Source organism: Etheostoma spectabile, unplaced genomic scaffold (assembly GCF_008692095.1).
Source record: "Etheostoma spectabile isolate EspeVRDwgs_2016 unplaced genomic scaffold, UIUC_Espe_1.0 scaffold00019122, whole genome shotgun sequence".
Lineage (NCBI taxonomy): Eukaryota > Metazoa > Chordata > Actinopteri > Perciformes > Percidae > Etheostoma > Etheostoma spectabile.
This window is the reverse complement of record NW_022604687.1, coordinates 98,994-121,090: the sequence shown is the minus strand read 5'-3', so window position 1 is coordinate 121,090 and position 22,097 is coordinate 98,994. Positions and strand designations below refer to the sequence as shown.

The 22,097-nt window shown below is 40.1% G+C and overlaps 1 protein-coding gene across 1 annotated transcript; it reads right to left on the bottom strand.

Annotated features, from left to right (window-relative positions):
• Positions 1–926: 926 nt before the first annotated feature.
• Positions 927–20,535, bottom strand: LOC116683812 (trichohyalin). The gene is made up of 5 exons (XM_032509998.1): positions 20,372–20,535; positions 20,201–20,275; positions 19,035–19,265; positions 1,313–2,905; positions 927–1,036 (listed from the first exon to the last, which is right to left on the bottom strand). The coding sequence occupies exons 2-5, from the start codon at positions 20,226–20,228 to the stop codon at positions 948–950; spliced, it is 1,941 nt and encodes a 646-aa protein (XP_032365889.1). The 5' UTR covers positions 20,229–20,275; positions 20,372–20,535; the 3' UTR covers positions 927–947.
• Positions 20,536–22,097: the final 1,562 nt, after the last annotated feature.

The following is a 22,097-nucleotide window of genomic DNA, read 5'->3' as shown; positions in this document are numbered from 1 at the left end:
AAATACACGGTCGCAAGGAGAGGCGTCCGCCAGTAACCCCGAATGGCGCGGGTTAGCGAGGGCCCTCCATCGCTGCTTGCAGCTTTAATTTTTATTATGACTATAATTTGAAAGTCCTTTTGTTTTGGGAAGTGAAAATAGGTGTCCTGAAAGGTGCTTTAAAAAAAGTTTATTATTATTATTATTATTATTATTATTATTATTATATTATTATCTATGCAGTGCAATCAGTGGAATCAACACTGCAGTGGAATGTTTAATCATGTTGATTTTTATTCTTCTGCTGAGTCAGATATCAATTGTGAATTACAAAATGTCATCTTTGAAATGATTATGATGGTGTAAAACATTCTGGGGAAACGTGGTAAATACCTAGACCCTGGAACTAACACAGCTAAAAATAAAGCCATCTGTAGTGGCTATTCCGTTTCAAAATTATAGCCACTGCAAAATGCAGCAATATAAGAGCGTTTTTGAAAGCCCTTTTTTTCTTTGTTGATCCAGGCAGCGGTTGTTGATTGAAAGTAACAATTAAACACAAATATCCCACCTATAGAAATAAATCTTTATATCGTACCAAAACGTTGTAGGCTAATGTTGCATGTGTTTAAATTATGGAAAATAAACAATACTGGTGGTTTGTTAAACAATATAAAATAAGATGAATCAGGAAAACTAGATGTGGTGACCCACAATTACTATGGTGCGGCCGATTTGCCAATCAGTGGCCTAGCTGTCAATCCAAATCAGTGGATCAGAACTATAACCAATATATGAGAAGTCTTAAAATAATAACTATTGTTCTTTAAAAATGAACAAAAACTGATTTTTTGGCTTCTACACCATTGTTAATTATACTAAATACAACTGCACTTGTCTGCTATGGCTAGCCTATTACTGGTCCAAGATGAAAAACTAAAAAAAAGATAAGAAAATGAGAAAAAACGTTAACTTACCATGTACTTTTTGACTTCTTCCATGTTCTGATCCATATTCGTTTGGGCTTTGAGCATCTCCTCCCTGGTTTTGTTCATCTCTGCAGAAGCTTTTTCCATGCAAGCTTTTATGTCACTCATTGTGAACTCAATAGTTATTGTATCTACCAGTTTTTGCTTAACCTCCTCTCTGTGTTGTTGTATCTTTACCTCTTTATCTTGTAACTCATCCCTCTCTTTCATGGTTGTCTTCAGCTGTTGGTCAAGTTCTTGTCTGTATTTTTCAAATTGGAAAATAATCCACTGGATTTGGGTCTTTTTTTCTGTAAAGTCCCTCCTGCTTTGCTCTATATCTTCTCTCAACCTGCGCGGCATCGTTCGGATTTCTTCTATTTCAAGCATCACTCTCTTTATGTCAGTGTTCACTTTATTCTGAGTGTTTGAGTCCATGTTGTCATTTTCAAACAGGGTTTCTTCATGTTGTGCCTGTGGGAGTCTTAGCTTCTGCTTATCAAATCTGTCATCCATGTTCACCTCCAGCCTCTGCTCTGACTTCTGCTTCTCAGTCTTGTCTTGTCTTTGCTTCACATCTGATTTAGAATGGCCAGTCTCTTCCATCATCTTGCTGATCTCTTCCTTTTTTCTCCTGCTCATTCTTATAATTTTTACTAGGTCCTTTTTCTTTAGTTCAATCTCAGTGTTCATTATTTCCATCTCTCTTATGTCTTTCTTTGTTCTTTGTAACTTGTCATTCAACTCCTGTATTTGCATTTCAGTACTTTCCCTCACACACTTTAGTGCATTCATTTCTGCTTTAACTAACTGCCTGTCTCTCTCTATGTTTTTTTTCTCAGTCTGTATTTCAGTTTTAATTTTTTGAATCTCATCTTTTTCAGATTGGACCTCGGCTAACCTTTTCTTTAGATTTTGTTTTTCCCTCTGCATATCAGCATTCACCTCAATTTCCCACTCAGTTGTCTTCATGCTTACATCTGTGTTTTCTATTAGACTTTGAGAGTCAGAGCTAATATTGTCCACTCGGCTTCTTTTTGTCTTAAGCTCCTGCTTCCCTCTCACAACCATTTCCATTTGTTGTTCACTGTCTTCTAGAACATCCCAAAGTTTCTCCATCTCTTCATGGATTCTGCTGACTTTGATCTTAACAGTGTCAAATGTGTCTCTATCTTCTTTCTGCATTTCTATGCTTTCCATTTCTGGGGCAGTACCTTTTTGCATTTTAACAGCTCGTTGAATATTTACATTCAGAATATGTTTGATGTGCTCAATTTGTTCTCTATGCTGTGAAATGTCTTTTTTATTTCTCTGTATCTCTTGATGTATGTCTGCCATGTTTTTTTCCATTTGGTCCTTTGCTTGCTTTGCTTCAAATACTATTTTTTTATTTTTGTTAATTAGACTGAGCAGACTGTCAGCCTTCAGCCTTTCCGTTATCTCCTGCTTTCTCTTTATTTGTTCCATAGGTTCTTTGGGTTCCTTATTTTCTTGTGATTTTGTCATTTTCATCTTGTGTCGCTCATTGATGAGCTCATTACGTCTTTTTTCCAGAGTTTCCCTCTCTTGGTATATTTCAGTCCGCATTTTAAGAAATTGCATTTTTTCTTGAGCAGCTTCATTTTTATTCTCCTCAAGTTTCTTAATAATATTTTCTATCTGGGATCTCAGTCTTTTTATTAATAAGCACTGCTCCTGTTTTTCAACTGTGAGTCTTTTAATGTCCTCTTCTTTCTGCTCTGTATTTTTCTTCAGGTAATCAATTTCATTTCTATCTCTTTGTGTTCTTTCCCAAAGTTGTTCAATTGCCTCCTTTACTTGACATGTCAATTGTCTTTGTCTTTTAATAGTCTCCCTTTTGGTTTTTATATTGACCTTCATTTGTTTGTCTTGCTTGTTGTTTTCCATGGTCCACTTCTGTTCTGTTTGGGTCATCCTGCTGTTCTGTTGTCTTTGCTCTGTTGGTCAAGAAAATGTGCAGAATATCACTTGTCACTCCACACTGCAACATTCATATTGTGTTAAACCAGGCAAGAAAAAAACAATTTTGACCATGAATGAGTTAGTGAAATAATGCAGAGCCAATTCGAAAAAAACACATTACCAGTATGTTTACCCTAGTTGAAGCTACCCGGCAGAATTTCATAAAAAAGCTACCTCTCAACCTTGCCACATTACTATAAATACCCACCTAACCTTCTCATAAGCGTAATTTACAGGGGGATTATCAAATGTATCTTGTGTATTTTTGTTTAAGGTCATGGCTTTCCAAAGACAGTAATTGAGAATATAACCTTGATATCAGTCCTTTTTTTGGATAGAGGAGGGTCATTTCTTCCCATGCTACCTCAGTGGGGAGGACCGGGAAAGAAGGGAACAGTGCTTTGACACAGTGACGGAACTAGAGATATCTAAAAAAGTTACTGCGTGAAAGATCATATTTCTGGCATATATTATCTAACTATCAAACCCTTCTTCACAGTACAAGTTTTTAAAACAGGAGAGCTGCTTTCTGCCCCACTGCATCAAGAGAGGGGGCTGGAAATAAATTATTTTTACAGATAGTGGGGAGGGAAAGGTGAATTTGTAATGATTTCGGAACTGGGCCCAGATTCTAAGATTGGACAGTACTATGGGATTGGAGGTAAACCTGGACCATTTAATGGGCAGGGAGGAGTACACCAAAGCAGAGACGGATGAAGAGTGGCAAGAGTGCGCCTCAAGTCTACACCAGTCAGTGTCTGGCACGTGGAGCCAAAATAGAATTTTCTGAAAGTTAGCTGCCCAATAGTAGTGGATAAAACTGGGGAGAGCTAGTCCCCAAACATCTCGTCCCCTCTGAAGTAAGCCTTGTTTAACTCTTGGAACTTTATTCTTCCAGATCAAGGAGGTAATGGATGTGTTAACTGATTAAAAAAAGTATTTAGTCAGGAATAACAGTAGACACTGAAACAGATACAAATAATTTGGGAGTACGTTCATCTTCACCGATTGTACCCTCCCTGCTATAGTCAGAGACAGACTGCTCCACCTTTGAAAGTCAGCTTTCATTTGGTTAACTAGAGGTGTAAAATTAGCCCCAAGGAGAGAGGTGAAGGAACGTGTAACGTTTATTCTAAGATATTTGAAACCAGAATGTGTTAATTGGAATGGGACTGCTTCTTGTTTAATTTGCAATGCCAAATCAATAATGGTTAAGCATTTGCTTTTCTGATAATTAAGTTTGTAGCTAGAAAAAGACCCCAAATTGTTCAACAGGCGCTAGTTTCTGGATTGTTTACATAAATCAAGAGATTGTCTGCATACAGAGTTATATTCCTCAGTCCCACGCTTAACCCCCCGCAATAACGACAACGACTTCAATACGATTGAAAGAGGCTCAATTACCACTGCAAACAGGAGGGGGGATAAAGGACATGCTTGACGTGTCCCACGTGACAGAGGAAAAAATTAGAATGAGACTGATTAGTTTAAATACATGCTTGAGGGGGTGAATACAGCAGACAAATCCAAGCCAGAAACGTGTCACCATACCCAGAGGCAGACTTACCATTAGGCAAAGGTAGGCAATTGCCTTGGGCCCCAAGCTACCAAGGGCCCCCTAAAACGCCTCATAAACATATGGTTATGATTTGTTGTCTTACTTTTCACCAATTAATTATATCTCTAAACATTGATACGCTAAAGTGCTATCCGATTGTTAAATTCATGATGAGAAACTCCCCCCAGTCCCCACTACATTGGACTATTCTATTATCCTCCTGCGCATCTGCGTGTGTTTGTAAACAAACAGCTCAGCATGCGCTAAGCTGGAGGCTACAGACGGTTGAAAAATTAAGCAAAGCTACCGAACTGGTTCTGAAAAAAGGAAGAAGCGGGCAGAAAGCAGAATGTTTTTAGCAAAACTTCCAAAGGTAACAACCTTCTTCACGACGGCTACTGACAACACTAACATTAACGTTACTAAAGAGCAGCAAGAAGCCGGTAATTGCTTTAGCAATGCTAACACTGATAAAGAGTAGTGTCAGCCCAGGTTGCTCTAGCGATGCGGGGGCTACATACAAGACAACCTTACAGGATCCTTCGAATGGAGATGGTTACAGAACTGCAGCTTTCACTGTCCATGATGATAACTATAGCAATGACGAAGGTGGTGACACACATAATACTCAGCAAATAGACCCCGAGAGTAGCAGTCACCCTAATCAATGTGTTATGATTGAAGATGATCCAGCACTCTGGCCAAAACAGCTGTCAGACAGAGGGCACGTCTTTCTCAGATAAATAAGGACTGAAAAGGGGGAGAACACGGGTTGTGGAGGGCCCCATGCCTGTGTTTGCCTTAGGCCTCAAAATGACTAAATCCGCCCCTGACCATACCCAAACCTCTCCAATACGGCAAAAAAGTATTTCCACTCCATCCAATCGAAGGCCTTCTCTGAGATACAGAGAGAGATTACAGCTTCTGCATTCAATGAGGCATCAGGGGAGTAGATCACGTTAGGAAGTTGGCGAATATTTGAAAAAGAGTGGCAACCCTTTATAAAACCAGTCTGGTCTTCAGAGATAACTTTAGGGAGAACGGATTCTAAACCATGTGCCAACACCTTGGCTAAAATTTTTATATCAACATTTTGGAGGGAGATAGGATGGTAAGAATGACAGTAAGTAGGGTCTTTGTCCTTTTTGAGGAGTAGTGTAATCTTTGCTTGTGTGAGGGTTGGGGGCGAAAAAACATTTCCCAATGATTTGTTAAATAATTCTAGCATAATAGGCACGAGTTTATCTTTAAATTTCTTTACAAATTCAGGGGGGTAACCGTCAGGTCCTGGAGATTTACCAGTTTGCACGTCTCCGATGGCTGTAATGATCTCTGACTGTGTAAGAGGATGGTCTAACCCTTCCCTGGCTCCTGGCTCAATAGTAGGTAACTCTAAACTATCTAAGTAACTGTTCATATTCAAAACATCTGATGGGAATTCAGACGTGTAAAGTGTAGAGTAAAATTTTGCAAAAGTATTATTGATTTCCTTTTGGTTGGTGATTATATTTTGTAGGGGTGATCCGAGTATCCGGCTGAAACGAGTATCCGGTACGGATAAAGCACTTATGCCGAGTACGAGTACTATACGAGTAATATGAGTCAATATCCGTACTCGGATTGAATACAACTCCTCAACTGGCCGCGCAGCGTTCTGTGATAATCACAGCGCCCCCCCCCGCCTACAAACCCGCTTGGATCAATAACACACAGACACACAGAACATGGAGAAATGCGCTCCCTCTCTCCCTCTCTCTCTCTCTCTTTCTCTCTCTCTCTCACTCGCTTGCTCGCTCTCGCGCTCCCGCTTCGTCAGGCAGGCAGTCGGGTCTGCGGATCTGTTCCGTTAACGTTTAGGGTTTCTTCAGCTTCAGGTTTGTTTTTAACTTCGGTTTGTAGTACTTACATAGTAACCAGTAGATTTCTGGTGAACGTGGGTTTCAGACGTGCTGCTCGGTTTAAATGCAACTCCCGTTGCGTCTCTGCCATCGGAGATTTTTTTAAACTGTCAGCTGCCCCCCGCCCCCTCTCTCTCTGTGTCTCTTTCTTACTCACACACACACACACACACACACACATATATACCTGGTGTGGAAATAAAAAAATAAAAAAGAACCAAAAAAAAAAAAATCACACTGATCATAAAAAAATAAAAAGTTAAAAAAAGAAAGTTATATTGAGTATGAAAACTCTTGTTCATTACATTTTACTTCATAATTGCAACCGCATGTGTTGTATTCATTGTTGCAAAACGTTCTGTATATAGTTTGTTTGTTACCATGACAACACCATTGATCTGAAGATCAATGCTGTCATGTAAATAGTTTTCAAATCAGCAATAAATATAACAATTTTTGATCAACTCATATCAATTGCATGCTTAAATAACATATCGGTTAAAGCCCCGCACATTTCAAGAGAACCCAACCCACTTCCGGGTTAAATCTGACCACTTCCGGTTTAGGCCCCGCCCAGTCCGAGTACGGATCCAGATACAGATAATTCATGTGGTAAACAGATACAGATACAGATACAGATAATGCTGTACTCGTTTTGATCCGGATCGCTCCTTTGGGAAACGTCAGGCTGCTTCACGGCAGCTGGTGAGCTAGCAATCGACTAGCTACTCATAGTAAGTGCTCTGGGTAAGGATTCAGCTTGGTTGGTGGTTAGAAGATTGAGCTTAGACTGTAAAGCTATCTGTTCTTTAAATAATGCTAGGGAGGGGCTTTCAGAGTATTTGGGGTCTAAATTAAAAACTGAACCTGTCAGGTCTTGTACTTGTTTGTGGCGTTCCTTATTGTCATGTGCTACATAGGAGAAAATTTGTCCTCTTAAGTATGCTTTTAAGATTAGTAGAGAATATAATATACCTTCCATTTTGTTTACTTCCAGAAAAGTACCTATATTAGTGGCCACATGTTCAAAAAATGTATCATTTGAAAGCAGCAGGGAATTAAGTCTACGGAAGGATTACTCTCTAACGTTAAAAGTGAAAGAAAGGTCTAAGACGAGTGGTGCATGATCTGAAATGATGATGGCCAAGTATTCAACCGATACCACTGCGGGGATAAAAGAGCTATCTATAAAAAAGTAAGCTATCCTTGAGAAAGAATGGTGGACATGAGAAAAGAAAGAGAATTGTTTGGAGTTCTCTTTCTCCATGGGTAACCTCCATGAGTCTACACAGCCATTTTGTCTCATAAAGTCTGTAAAGGCCCTTGACATTGCAGAAGGTAAAACAGATTTAGGGCTAGATTAGATCGAGCAATGGGTCAGTTGTACAATTAAGATCTCGTGCAAGGATCAATCTATGTGTATCTAAATTAGGGAGGGATGACAGAAACTTATTGCCAAATTCAAATTTGTTTGGGATAGGAGGCCCGAGACAATGACATAACGACCATTGGGGTCTGCAATTATTGTATTTGGTGAAAACTGAATATTACTGTGTGAGCTTGTAGTTTTCTTGAAAATGAAAATATTTATCTTGCCCTTTTCCCCTATATATTAACCAAGCAGACAATTAGACCCATGGAATCAAAGCGTCTCAGCCGAAAGCTAGGCTTACTTTCACCTGCTCATAGATAGTCGGCATCCGGCATCATTAACTCTCCCCAGTGAAGCTCGTAAAACTCTCTGGCCTTCTCCGGAGTCTCGAAGAACGGTCCGTCTGTCCATCGTGAAGGATGCGGAGCCGGGCGGGATATATAAGAGCAAACCCGACGCTCTTCTTCTTGATTTCACTTCTTTGAAGGCGGCGTGTTTCTTGCTGAGTTCCATGCTGACATCCTCGTGGAAAAATACCCTATGCCCCTGAAGAACAGCTGCTCTCGTTTCCTCGTTATTATGCAGTGTTTGTTCTGAAAGGAGTGGAATTCTTGGGCATTTAGAGCTAGCGCCGGACTTGGCCGTCGGCTTGGATCCCACTCGGTGCGCGCGGGAATGAGGGAGATGTGGGAAGAAATCTTTGCCCAGGACTTCCTCGAAAAATTCTGTAATGAACTTAACTGTGTCTTAACCGGTATCCCTGATGCTCCGTGATACCGACAACTCGCAGATTAGACCTAAGGGAGCAATTTTCCAAATCCTCCACTTTGTTTTTCAGCCTCTCATTATCAGCTAGGAGTGCGGTGCGTGATGCTTCGATAGCCTCTATCCTGTCGCTGTGGTCATTTAGCCCTTCCTCTCTCTCATAGATACGTTCTTCGTGGGAGTCAAGAGACGATTTTACCCGTTCCAGGGATGCTGAAATTGGTGTCAGTGCCTCGCCTAGTGTTTTTTTCAGGAGGGAGTCTGTTTGCTGTGTGAGGTTGGACAGAAGCACCGAGTGAAGCTTAGCAAGATCAGCCAGTAACTCCAAGCTTGGGCTAGCTTGTGTAGCCATGTCGTCTTCACTCGTGGCAACTTCAGCAATCTTGGTCGCTTTTTGCCCTTGGTCACGTCTCTTTGGACTCACTTAGTTGTAAAAAGTTATGTCTTAACGTACGCGTAACCAACTCCAGGCGCGCCAAACTTTGTTGAGAAAATTAGGTAGAAAGTAAAAAGTAATTCGGGAGCCACTTCTCACACGTCTGCTCACGACATGCTCAAACCGGAAGTCCATCAAATTTATCTTTATATATAAATCAAATAATCAACACTGGCCAGTTTATCCCCCCAAAAGTATTATCATAATGGTAAATATAAAAATATTAGCTTTTATAATAGATAAGTGGTTGGCTTTCTCGATTCAATGTAATTAACAAGCAAAGAAAACATTTCTTTTCCCACACAAACAGGGTATTTTTGTTATGACCCTTAAAACGAATGTGAAACAGCCTATTTGGGCATGAACTGCAATGACCACATTTTCAAGTGGACTTGGGCATGGATGTGCCCAAACAAGCAGGACTTTGGGGTCAACTTTATTATATTTATAATATATATTTATTATAAAGGGGCGGCTGTGGCTCAGTGGTAGTACGGTCGCCTGCCAATCGGAAGGTTGGCGGTTTGATCCTCGGCCCTGCTGCTCCATGTCGAAATGTCCTTGGGCAAGACACTGAACCCCGAGTTGCCCCCTGGTGCTGCCTATCGGAGTGTGAGGAGGATATGCGGAAACACATCAGATAGAGTCCAGGGGTTTACTCATTTTAAATTATTAAGTTGAGGGGAACAGGTGCCATAGGCCAAATGGAAACGGTCACGTCCCCAAAAAAAAGACGCAGAAAAGGAGGGGAGAGTAAATTTGTTCTACATGTTTGTAGACTCAACGGAGATAACATTGAGGGCCCTATTTTAACAATCTAAGCGCACGGCAGGAAGCACATGGCACAGCTAGGGCATATCCAAATCCACTTTTGCGAGTTTGACGGTGGAAAAATCAAGGGGGTAAGCTAGACACTAGACCTAGAGCTGTTCTCAACAGGGGCTGAGCCCCCCCCCCAAGAGTCTGATCCTAGACTCACCCATGCTGCTACTTCATACTTCACTCCACTACACCTCAGAGGGGAATGTTTCAAGATAAAAAGTCCTAATATTTCAAGATAAAAAAGTCTTAATATGTCAAGATAGAAAGTCCTAATATTTCAAGATAAAAAGCCCTTATATCCCTAATATTTCAAGATTAAAAAGTCCTAATATTTCAAGATATAACGTCCTAAAATTTCAAGATAGAAAGTCCCAATATTTCATAATGTTGTACAGTGAACCCTCGTTTTTTACGGAGGTTACATTCCAAAAAGAACCCGTGATAGGCGAAATCCGTGAAGTAGTAACCTTTATTTTTTTACAATTATTATACGATGAAATACTCCATAATACATTGAAACCAAAGAACACATCCTTTTTACAGGCCCAAGCATTTGTTTAACAAATAAAAGTACTGTATAAACGTTTTTTTACAAACAACTACTGTACTGTAAAATAATAATTTTAATCATCAATACAAACTGAAGTCTTCAAGTTGCGGAGATCAGCACTTCCCCACTGCAACCAGAGTCATTGGATTAGAACGGGAGAAAACACTGGCTCCGATCTGTAGCAATTTTTTTTCTTCTAAAGCCGGTGCAGGTGTGTTTTTTCGAGTGAAGAACATAGTTATCGGTAGTTGTTTTGCTCTTTTTTTTTCTGGGCAAAAAGATTCTTATAAACCGACATGCCACCATTGATTATGTTTCATAACTGTAATGAACGGCCAATCAAACGGTCCTATTCATGAGCTGCTCGCTGAAGTTCAGTGGCCAACACAATGCACGATGCAAATCCGTGAAGCAGTGAGACTGTGAAAGGTGAACCGCAATATAGCGAGGGTTAACTGTAATGTTTACTGAACTACATTTATCTGACAGCTTTTGCTTTATTGCTTCAGACTTGTTTCTGCAACAGCTCATTGAGTATCGGATACAATAAAAACTATTGGGGAAATATTTTCCTTTGACATTGATGCAGTGTTAAATGAGATCGCTGCAGTCGGCAGCAGAGAAACAAGCTACAATGTTAGTTAATAGGATGATTGTCCAGCTTGTATTTACGTTCATAAAAGTGCTTGTTTGCTGCTGAAAGACTCAGATTAATATCCTAAGTGTCTGACAACATTATGGAAAGGATTTCTAAGGAGGTTGACCTTTCTGTTAAAGATTAAGAGACTTTTTTAAAACATAAAAGTCTGCGAAATTGCGTTCGCTAAACCCACCAGGATCCATGTAAATAATCAGTGATCAAAACATCTCTGAGCTCTGAGCAGTGCTGGCTCTGGCTGTCTTGAGCCTGTGGGTGTTGGGTGTGCGACTATCAGCTCTGTTTGGTCAATGTTTTCTTTCTTTCATTCCAATTTTGGGTCTGACAGTCACAGTGAAAACCGGGGACATTTCCGGGGACAGATCCAGCCAGGGACAGGTCACCAAAACCAGGGACTGTCCCCGGAAACCAAGGACGTCTGGTCACCCTACTGTACTGGAGAAACAGAAAAGCTACCTCGAGCCACGCTTCTCTCAGATTCAGTCTCAGATTCAAATGTGCTGTATTTATATAGCGCTTTTCTAGTCTTAACGACTACTCAAAGTGCTTTTACATCATAAAGGAAACATTCACCATTCACACACATTCATATGCTGTGGCCGAGGCTGCCGTACAAGGTGCCACCTGCTCATCAGGTAAACACTCACACACATTCACACTCCGATGCACAGCATTGGGGGCAACTCGGGGATCAGCATCTCAGGATTCAAGCCATGGATTCAGCACGGGTCAAGGGTCTTGGTTTTTTCCTGCTTTATCTAGCAACGCTGACGATCAAGGAATGTGCCCAGTAGGGATGAGCCGGATACTTGGCTGAAACGAGTATCCGGTACGGATAAAGCACTTTTGCCAAGTACAAGTATTATACGAGTAATGCGAGTCAATATCTGTACTCGGATTGAATTAAAGTCTCCATTGACTGTGTCTGCGTTCTGTGATAGGCTAGTCACAGTGCTAGTCCCAGCGTCCCTCCCCTACACTATTCTGTGATAGGCTAGTCACAGCGCCCCTCCCCTACGCTATTCTGTGATAGGCTAGTCACAGCGCCCCTCCCCTACACTATTCTGTGATAGGCTAGTCCCAGCGCCCCTCCCTACACACACAGATTCCTCCTGTTGTTGTGTCCCACCGGCCCTGCTCACACACACTCAGGACACAAAGAAGTGAACAGCTCTCTCCCTCTCCCTCAGGTTTGCGGGGCTTTCCCGTTAACATTTAGGGTTTCTTCAAGCTTCAGGTATGTTTTATACTTCGGTTTGAACTAGTACCTAGTAACCAGGAGACTTCTGGGAACCGTGGGGTTTGTTCAGACAGTGCTTGGTAGAATGCGACTCGGGTTGCATCTCTGCAGTCTGAGTTGTTTGTTTTTTTATTTTTGAGTGTCTGAAACTTTCTTGCTGTGGTTTATAAAAAAATAAATAAAAGGCAGTTGCGGTATAAATAAATAATATTACAAATAACGATACACACACAAAAACATTCCAACCCCCCCTCCCTCTCTTTGTTTCTCTCTCTCTCTCTCTCTCTCTCTCTGTATCTCTTACTCACTCACAGACACACACACACTCACACATACCTGGTGTGAAAATAAAAAAGAACAAAAAATAAATAAATAATAATCACACTGATCATAGAAAAATTAAAAGTTTGAAGTTGTGGCCTCTTCTGAGCTTTTTGTGATGTGTTGAACTTGTTACTGTCAATTCAACAGGTTTACATTAGTTTCTTATTAGTAGCTGCTATACACATCTTCATGCAGGAAACGTGCGTTTTGGCCTCTTCTGACCTTTCTGTGACGTTTTCACCTTTTTTACTAAGGATGAGCGAGTACAGCATTATCTGTATCTGTATCTGTATTTGTTTACCACATAAATTATCTGTACATTACATTTTACTTCATAATTGCAACCGCATGTGTTGTGTTCATTGTTGCAAAACGTTCTGTATATTGTTTGTTTGTTACCATGACAACACCATTGATCTGAAGCTTGATGCTGTCATGTAAATAGTTTTCAAATCAGCAATAAATATAACAATTTCTGATCAACTCATATCAATTGCATGCTTAAATAACATATCGGTTAAAGCCCCGCACATTTCAAGAGAACCCAACCCACTTCCGGGTTAAATCTGACCACTTCCGGTTTAGGCCCCGCCCAGTCCGAGTACGGATCCGGATACAGATAATTAATGTGGTAAACAGATACAGATACAGATACAGATAATGCTGTACTTGGATCATTCCTAGTATCCGTAGCTGTACTCGGACCGGGCGGGGTTTAACCCAGAAGTGGGTCGGATTGTCTTGAAATGGGCGGGGCTTTAACCAGTATGTTATTTAAGCATGCAATTGATATGGGTTGATCAGAAATTGTTATATTCATTGCTGATTAGAAAACTATTTCCATGACAGCATCAGCATTGAGCTTCAGATCAGTGGTGTTGTCATGGTAACAAACAAACTAAATACAGTATATAACAAGTTTTGTAATAATTAATACAACAATGTGGTTGCAATTATTAAGTAAAATGTAATAAACAAGAGTTTTCATACTCAATAATATAACTTTCTTTTTTTAACTTTCAATTTTTCTATGATCAGTGTGATAATTTATGGTTTTTTGGTTCTTTTTTATTTTCACACCGGGTATGTGTGAGTGTGCGTGTCTGTGAGTGAGTAAGAGATACAGAGAGAGAGAGAGAGAGAGAAACAAAGAGAGAGAGAGAGGGGCGGGGGGTTGGAATGTCTGTGTGTGTGTGTGTGTCTGTTAGTGAGTAAGAGATACACGGAAAGAAAGAGAGGGGGGCGGGGGGTTGGTATTTTGTAATTTGTAATATTATTTATTTATACCGCAATTGCCTTTTATTTATTTTTTATAAAACACAGCAAGAAAGTTTCAGACACTCAAAAAAACTGGTTAGAGCCAGCAGGCAGTTTAAAAAAAAAAAAAAAACTCAGACGGCAGAGATGCAACCCGAGTCGCATTCTACCAAGCACTATGTCTGAACAAACCCCACGGTTACCAGAAGTCTCCTGGTTACTAGGTACTAGTTCAAACCGAAGTATAAAACAAACCTGAAGCTTGAAGAAACCCTAAATGTTAACGGGAAAGCCCCGCGGACCTGAGAAGAGAGCTGTTCACTTCTCTGTGTCCTGAGTGTGTGTAAGTGAGCACAGCCTGTTGGACAACACAACAAAAGGAATCTGTGTGTGTAGGGAGGGGCGCTTGGACCAGCCTATCACAGAATAGTGTAGGGGAGGGGCACTGTGACTAGCACTGTGACTAGCCTATCACAGAACGGAGACACAGGCAATGGAGACTTTCATTGAATCAGAGTACAGATATTGACTCGTATAATACTTGTACACGGCAAAAGTGCTTTATCCGTACCGGATACTCGTTTCAGCCGAGTTCTCGGCTCATCACTAGTACTTATTTTATAGGTGTGTTTTGGGCGTAACATGCAATAAACCAATCAGCGTGTCATCTCCCATTCCCTTTAAAAGCCAGGCGCGATTGTACCTTGGCGCATTGCTATGATGATTTAGGGGCTGAGCGCCGAAAGCGGCAAAGGCCCTACTGAAACTGAAGAAACTATTCTTCCTTTCTTTTCCCCGGCAAATGAATTGCCTTTTTGTGGTGCTTAACATATTAAAAAATGTTGCAAAATTGTCAGTCGCATGAAAATTTCCGTATTTAAAGGTTTCTTGAATCGGCGCACAAATTGGCTTGCTAGCATCCCCAACAAAACTTGGTACACATATGCAGCATGTCAATATGTACATAAAATACCATTGGGGCCATACCCTAAACTGAACAGGAAGTCCGCCATTTTGAATTGAAAGGTTGAAATTTGTGCGATTTTGCTCATTTGACATTAACAAACTTCTCCTAGAGATTTCATCTGATCAACTTCCAATTTGGTCTGTGACGTTTTAAGACGTTAAAGATGGAAAGTTATTAAAAGAAAAACTTTTGTCATGGCGGGGAGGCCATTTTTTGCGGTTCACCCTCGAAACAGGAAGTGGGTGTAACTTGAGTGTACATTGTCAAATTGGCTTGAAACTTTTCATCAAATTGACTTTCGAAATTCAGTCTGTGTCACCTTAACAATGAAAAGTTATCAAAAGAAAAACTGGCATAGCGGCCATTTTGAGTGTTTAACGATGAACGAGAAAGTTGCTGTAACTACAGTGTACATTGTCATGTCTGCTTGAAATTTCCCACAATCAACAAGACTACAGGCCTGAGGACATATACAGGCCAATATTGACTTTTGGAGATAGCGCCACCAACTGGCAACAAGAAATCAGTCTTATATGACAAACACCCGATTTACATGAAACTGGAACATGGAACTTATAATGTGTGGTCTACATGTGATAGTAAGCCCCCGCCCATACATTAACAATGCCAACTCACTCCGGCCACGCCCCTTTCCATAACATTTGTCATTGTACTCAGCAGAGTGTCCCTTCTTCATTGGTGATGCTTTGGACCGCCCCCTATTTAAACCCACACCCCTTTTCATAACTGGTGACCCTTTTAAGGTGAAGTTTTATGTGAGGTATCAATGAACTCAGCAGAGACTTCCTTTTTCATTTGCAATGGTTTGACCCGCTACGCCCCTTTCACAGATAATAAAATGTATGACCATGAGTCTTATGTGAGGTATCATTGAACTCAGCAGGGAGTTCCATCTTCATTGGTCAGTGTCTGAGTGCTGCGCAAAATGCGCAGTTGCAAGGACCGGCATCCGCCAGTAGCCCCAACGTGCACAGATTAGCAAGGGCCCGTCCAATGCTGCTTGCAGCATTAATTTTATTTGTAATCTTTTGCATGTCCCTGTGTGTGTGAAACAAGCATAGTTTGTGTGCGCATTGGAAGACGAATAAATGAAAATGTTAAGCCGTATTTCTGTTTTTGGTTTCTGATTTAAAAAATAAAATAAAAACGAGAAAACCAAACTCAAAAATGGTCTCATTAGGGTTTATAGCAAATTCCTTTTTTCTTTTCTCCATAGGAAGAGTGACATTACGAGAGGAGGGTGAGATGACGTGGAAGTAAAATATTTAAAAATAACACCAAGGCTATATAATGGCTGTTTTGTAACATCCTCTTGTAATGTCATTTTTAAAATGGAGAAAAGAAAAAAGGAGTTTGCTGAAACAAACTATCAAAATGTAGACGGACCCATTTGTAAATTACAGACAAACCAATCAGGACGAGGAGAAGGGCGGCTGTGGCTCAGTGGTAGAGCGGTTGCCTGTCAATTGGAAGGTTGGTGGTTCGATCCCCGCCCCTGCAGTCATTGTCGAAGTGTCCTTGGGCAAGACACTGAACCCCGACTTGCTCCCGGTGCTTGGAGTGTGAATGTGTATGAATGTTTATCTGATGAGCAGGTGGCACTTGTACGGCAGCCCCAGCCACAGTGTATGAATGTGTGTGAATGGTGAATGGTTCCTGTAGATGTAAAAGCGCTTTGAGCAGTTGTTAAGACTGGAAAAGCGCTATATAAATACAGCACATTTACATTACATTTACAGTGTCTAATACGTACCTACCTCTGTTACAGTCTTACTAACGCTTTAGTGTTGTGGAAAAATACTGTTGTGTTGTGGAGAATTTCTGTCGCGTTGTGGGATTTGCTGTTGCACTATAATATAAAAATTCATAATAATTCCATTAAATGGAATATACATAGATGAAGGGATTATATCTCCAACCTGGTGAAAATCAAAGTTCCCCCTGCTGGAGTTGCTTTCCCTGCAACCGGATACCGGATAAGCGGACGAAGATGGATGGATGGATATATAATAATTAAAGTTTAGTTGAAAAAAAAAAAAATCTCCGATGGCAGAGATGCAACGGGAGTTGCATTTAAAACAAGCAGCACATCTGAAAGCCACGTTCACCAGAAATCTACTGGTTACTATGTAAGGACTACAAACCGAAGTTAAAAACAAACCTGAAGCTGAAGAAACCCTAAACGTTAACGGAACAGATCCGCAGACCCGATTGACTACCTGCCTGACGGAGCGGGAGCGGGAGCGAGAGAGAGCACGAGAGAGAGAGAGAGCACGAGAGAGAGAGAGAGAGAGAGAGAGAGGCCGAGGGAGCGCATTTCTCCTTGTGTGTGTGGTTTGTAGGCAGGGGGGGGGGGAGCGCTGTGATTATCACAGAACGCTGCGCGGCCAGTTGAGGAGTTGTATTCAATCCGAGCACGGATATTGACTCATATTACTCGTATAGTACTTGTACTCGGCAAAAGTGCTTTATCCGCACCGGATACTCGTTTCAGCCGGATACTCGGATCACCCCTTTTTAATAGTTAATAGTTATTTACTGTTAAACAATGAAATTATGGTCTAAAATGTGTACTAATCATTAGTTGTAATTTTTTATTTTGGTTTTTTATTTTAGTTTATTGTAATTTAAAAAAAATATGTTCATAAATTTAGATAGTTATTACTATATCAGTGGATAATTAGGGCCCGAGCACCAACAGAGGCGAAGGCCCTATTGAAACTGAAGGAATTATTATTCTTTCAGCAAATTGATCACCTTTTTGAAGGGCTTAACATACTCAAGAACTCACCAAAAGTCTGGTGAAAATGTAAGTATTTTAAGGGTTTCAGGAATAGGCGTACAAAAATTGAGCTAATGGAGCTAATAAACTGTTTGACATAGAGTCTTGTGTGAGGTATCATTAAACTTAGCAGTGAGTTCCCTTTTCATTGGTGATGATTTGTAGGGTCTGTGTGCTGTGCAAATGCACGGTCAAAAGGAGCAGCGTTTGCCAGTAACCCCGACGCGCAAAGAGGAGCAAGGGCCTGTCCAACGCTGCTTGCAGTTTTAATAACCATCTATAAACTTTATTTGGATGGATATAAAATTGCTAATGCTAACTAATGCTTATAGTAATTAGGTAATTAGTTTATAATAATTAGTCGTTTTTAAAGCCTAAAGTAACATTAATTTGGCCCCATTTAATTTTTTTTTGGTCCTCTATAAAATAGATTTTTATGCAATGATATTTATCTAAATAATGTGTCATTTGCAACTTTATAATAGCCATCGAAATAAAGTTTATTGACGGTTTGTAAATAATTTGGTAGTCATTAACAAATACCTGTATGAACTGTATAAAATGCTATGTGTGCAATAAATTAAAAAACATAAATTATAGAATTACTAATAATTAGTTAATATAATAAATAATACCATTTCATTGTTTCTATAACAGTAGCTGTTAAGTTTAATGAGCTATTAATTCACTATGTATTAGTGGTGCTTAAAAAAGTCTTACCCATACATATTTTACAAGATAGTGACAACATTTTACATCAAGAAAAGCAAGTACAACAACATGTAATTTATTGTCCACCAAGCCCCCTTGGCCAGCAGAGAAGATACACACACTGTCTCTGACACTAGCCAGATGACTGCTCTTATTATATATTGAACTTATTTCTTCTTTCTCTGCTATATTTTTTTAAACAACTCTCTCCATTCCTTTCTATTCTGATTCAGTGCTGGCAACCAGCTGGATCTTGTCTTCCTCTGACTGCTCAAACTGCAGACCTCACTCTTACCCCACCTTGTGATTTTGATCACTACTTTGTGTTCTTTTCTAACCCCGCCCTCTGTACGCTCACAACTCACCCCAACCCACAGTATCTTTACTTGCTGCAGCTCTGTCCTCCTCGCTGACCTCTTCTCAGTTCTCTCATCTCTCCCTTTCTTGAATCTTTCTCTTTCTCCCACTTCCCATTCTCTCTCTCTGCAAACCATGTATCTCCATACCACCTTGGCTGTTTGACTCATTGTGTACTGAGAGATGTAGCGAGTGGCAGAGCTTAAGTGGAGGAAAATTGCACTGACCACTCTAACCTATCATCCATCCCTCCCTCAACTTCTATTTGTATATATATATATATATATATATATATATATATATATATATATATATATGTACAACAGTATGCTGATATTTACAACATTTAATGTATCCCTGTACCATTTTAAATGGGGTTGTCTTACCTAAATCAGCTATAAGCTTGGGTTCCTCCTGTGAAAGTATCTGGTAGAAGCTAAATTTGAATTGTGGCGTTCCTTGTTCCACAACATGAAACAGCACCCTCATTTGTTCTTGTGGCGTCAGAGCTTCGGAGATGGTTGTTGGCTGCTGTGAGTTCCATGCTTCTATGATGGTTGTAGTTGATCTAACACCAGCAATGATCTGCTCCCTGAACTCTTCAAGGAAGGTTTCCACTACATGATGAATTAGGTGATTATTTATTAGAGAATTTAACAAGCAGAAATTTGTGCCATGGTTAGTTGTAATTTGACATTGGTGGTAAACTACAGGCAAAAACTGAATTTTGAGGTTTTGGGCTGTTTTGTTTCCATAATATGTTGTCTTTAAGATTGTTGGAAAACCTACGTATATCCAAAATATGCATTTAGGGGTTTATCTTACTACACTTTGTTTATTTCCGTCTTCAGACTTTTCCTACATTCTCTAAAAATTACCATTAGATAATGTTGTGCTTCATTTTTGTTTTATTCCTTTCTGTATTTTGAAATTTTACAGCAGTTTGTTAATTATTCAGGCGTGATGATTTTTGAACATTTTTTACCTAAAATGTGGCAAAAATTGTTTTTTATTTTATGTCTGTGACATTAGCCTACTTTCTGATATATGAAGTGATAAAAAGAGGTCAAAATTGACTTTGACTAAACAACATGAAAAAGGAATTTTGAGCCTGGCTTTATCCAATCTTCACTGTTGTGTTCTGGGTGTACTTAAATTAGCGCATACTTAGTGTGAAAATCCATAATTTGCATGTTTAAACATATCATTTCAGAAAACTTAATACAAAAATATTGTCAATTTATTAACTGGGGAAGTTTCATCGTGATATCTGTATTTTTTTGTATTCTTTTTGTTTTTAAGGTAGGTTTTTCACTTGATAAATACAAATAGCTTACACCTAATATTTCAAAAATGCAAAAGCTGATGCATCACCCAAAGGCAACATGTTTTGAAGAACAATCCTCTTGCAGTAGATTGAAACACAGTGGCAGATTGTAGTTCAATTTAATGGCATGCTTACAATGTAATAGCAATGCATGGTATAAGAATACATTTATGGCCATTTGCTGAGAAACAATCAAAATCATTTTGAGGAATAAAATTAACTTACCATGGTCTGTTGATTGATATGTATCCATATTACAAATTCAGAACTGGTGTTCCCATGAGATCAGTCAATGAAAGGCTAGGAATGACATAGAATTAGCAAAAAAAGAGGAAAACTCAATGTATTGAACCATTGCAGATTTGTAGTATTTGTATCATTTTTTTTTTTTTTTACCTCATCTTTGTCTCGAGTAAAAACGAAGTAAACCATATTAGGCTTGAAGTCCTAGAAGTAATTTGAGTGCTGCGCTTGTCTGCTTAGGTGTTAAACTCTACGAACATCTGTGGGGATGAGGCAGACTTGCACTGTTATGTTCAAAACATAGTATATCTCTCCCCTCCACACCCAGTAAGTTGTGTATATCTCTTCCCTCCACACCCAGTAAGTTGGATGGTAGGTGATATTTGGGTGGTGAAACATCTTGCTCTATGAGACTGGTCTCAGCTGATAAGGGTGGTGTGACGTCCATGTTTAGCTTGGTGGGTTTCCCTTAACTCTGCCGATGTTCATAAGCATTGAATATTCACATATGTTTATAAATATAATGTATTCCATCAAACATTTGGCTAATATTAATATAACATAATAATATTAACTGTCTTGGTTTTCAATGTAATAGCTCATTAGAATTCCTAAAACAGATGACTAAATGCAATGCATGAATAAAGGGTGAATCTGGGAAATTGTGGGCGGTGTAAAATTGGGCGGAATGTCACTTTTTGCTTTTGGGACTGGTTATTGAAATGGAGGGGAGTTGTGTGAAGGACAAGAAAAACAAGAAACAAAGCAAACAATTGTTTCAACTACTCCCTTTCTGTATATGTAGGTAAACTATAGACTGTATATTATTAGGGCCCGAGCGCCGACAGGCAGCAAAGGCCCTATGGGAACTGAAAGAATTATTCTTTCTTTATTATTAGGGGTCCAAGCCCGAGGATGCGTGCACCGCGGTAATCGCAAGGCGATACGCGGTTCACACAGCAGGGCTGTGGAACCCTATTGTTTTCGCTAGGATTTTCCATTAGCCATTATCCATTATCCATTATTAGGGGTCCAAGCCCGAGGATGCGTGCACCGCGGTATCGCAAGGCGACACGCGGTTCACACAGCAGGGCTGTGGAACCCTATTGTTTTCGTAAGGTTTCTTCTTCTTCTTCTTCTTCTTCATTATTCTTCTCCGCATAAAAGTGGTGCTGCAGCCTAAACCGTACATGGTGGCGACGCGCCATTTTCAGGACTGGTCCGAAAGTCCGCAAAGACCTCAGCCAAAAAAATTGACCCACTTCCACCACTAGGTGGTGTTATACCAGGACAAAACGCGTTTGGCCCTATAACTCCCAAACCGTACATCGTACATTTAAAAACCTTACATCCACGCGTTCCCTGGATCTTACTGAATCTCGTGATATAGGCCACGCCCATTTCCGCCTACACTTTCATGCGTAAAAAATCGCGATTTATCCAAAACCTACTTTTTCAAACTCCTCCAAGACCGTGCAATGGATCTGCACGAAACTTGGCACATAGCGTCTCCAGACCGACCTGACACAAAGTTGTGTAAAGATTATTTATAGGATAAAAAGTGCGCGTATTACGCGTAAACAAATTTGTGTAGCTAGCTATGGAAACATTCTCTTTGCCATATCTTGGCCAACATAAATGCTATCAAAGCCAAACTTTACAATATTACTTGCTATGACCCCCTGAGGCTCTGTAACAAATTTGAAGAACATTGGCCGCTAGGGGGCGCTACAAATACAAAAGAAGTGTATTTCTCATGAACCGCTCATCCGAATTTTACAAATTTGACGGATGTCATCTAGGTCCGCTCCCGAGGTGGTCCTTGCAGTGGGGTAGTGATTGGCGCGCTCCCTGGGTCACTGGGGACGACTGGCGCAGG

What these genes read in the sequence shown, in the direction of transcription:
- LOC116683812 (XM_032509998.1), bottom strand. Translation starts at nt 20,228, where the DNA reads ATGGATACATATCAATCAACAGACCATG. An exon ending in ATATCAATCAACAGACCATG is followed by an intron (nt 19,266 to 20,200) that starts GTAAGTTAATTT and finishes TTCATCATGTAG; the next exon opens with TGGAAACCTTCCTTGAAGAG. An exon ending in CAAGCTTATAGCTGATTTAG is followed by an intron (nt 2,906 to 19,034) that starts GTAAGACAACCC and finishes CTTGACCAACAG; the next exon opens with AGCAAAGACAACAGAACAGC.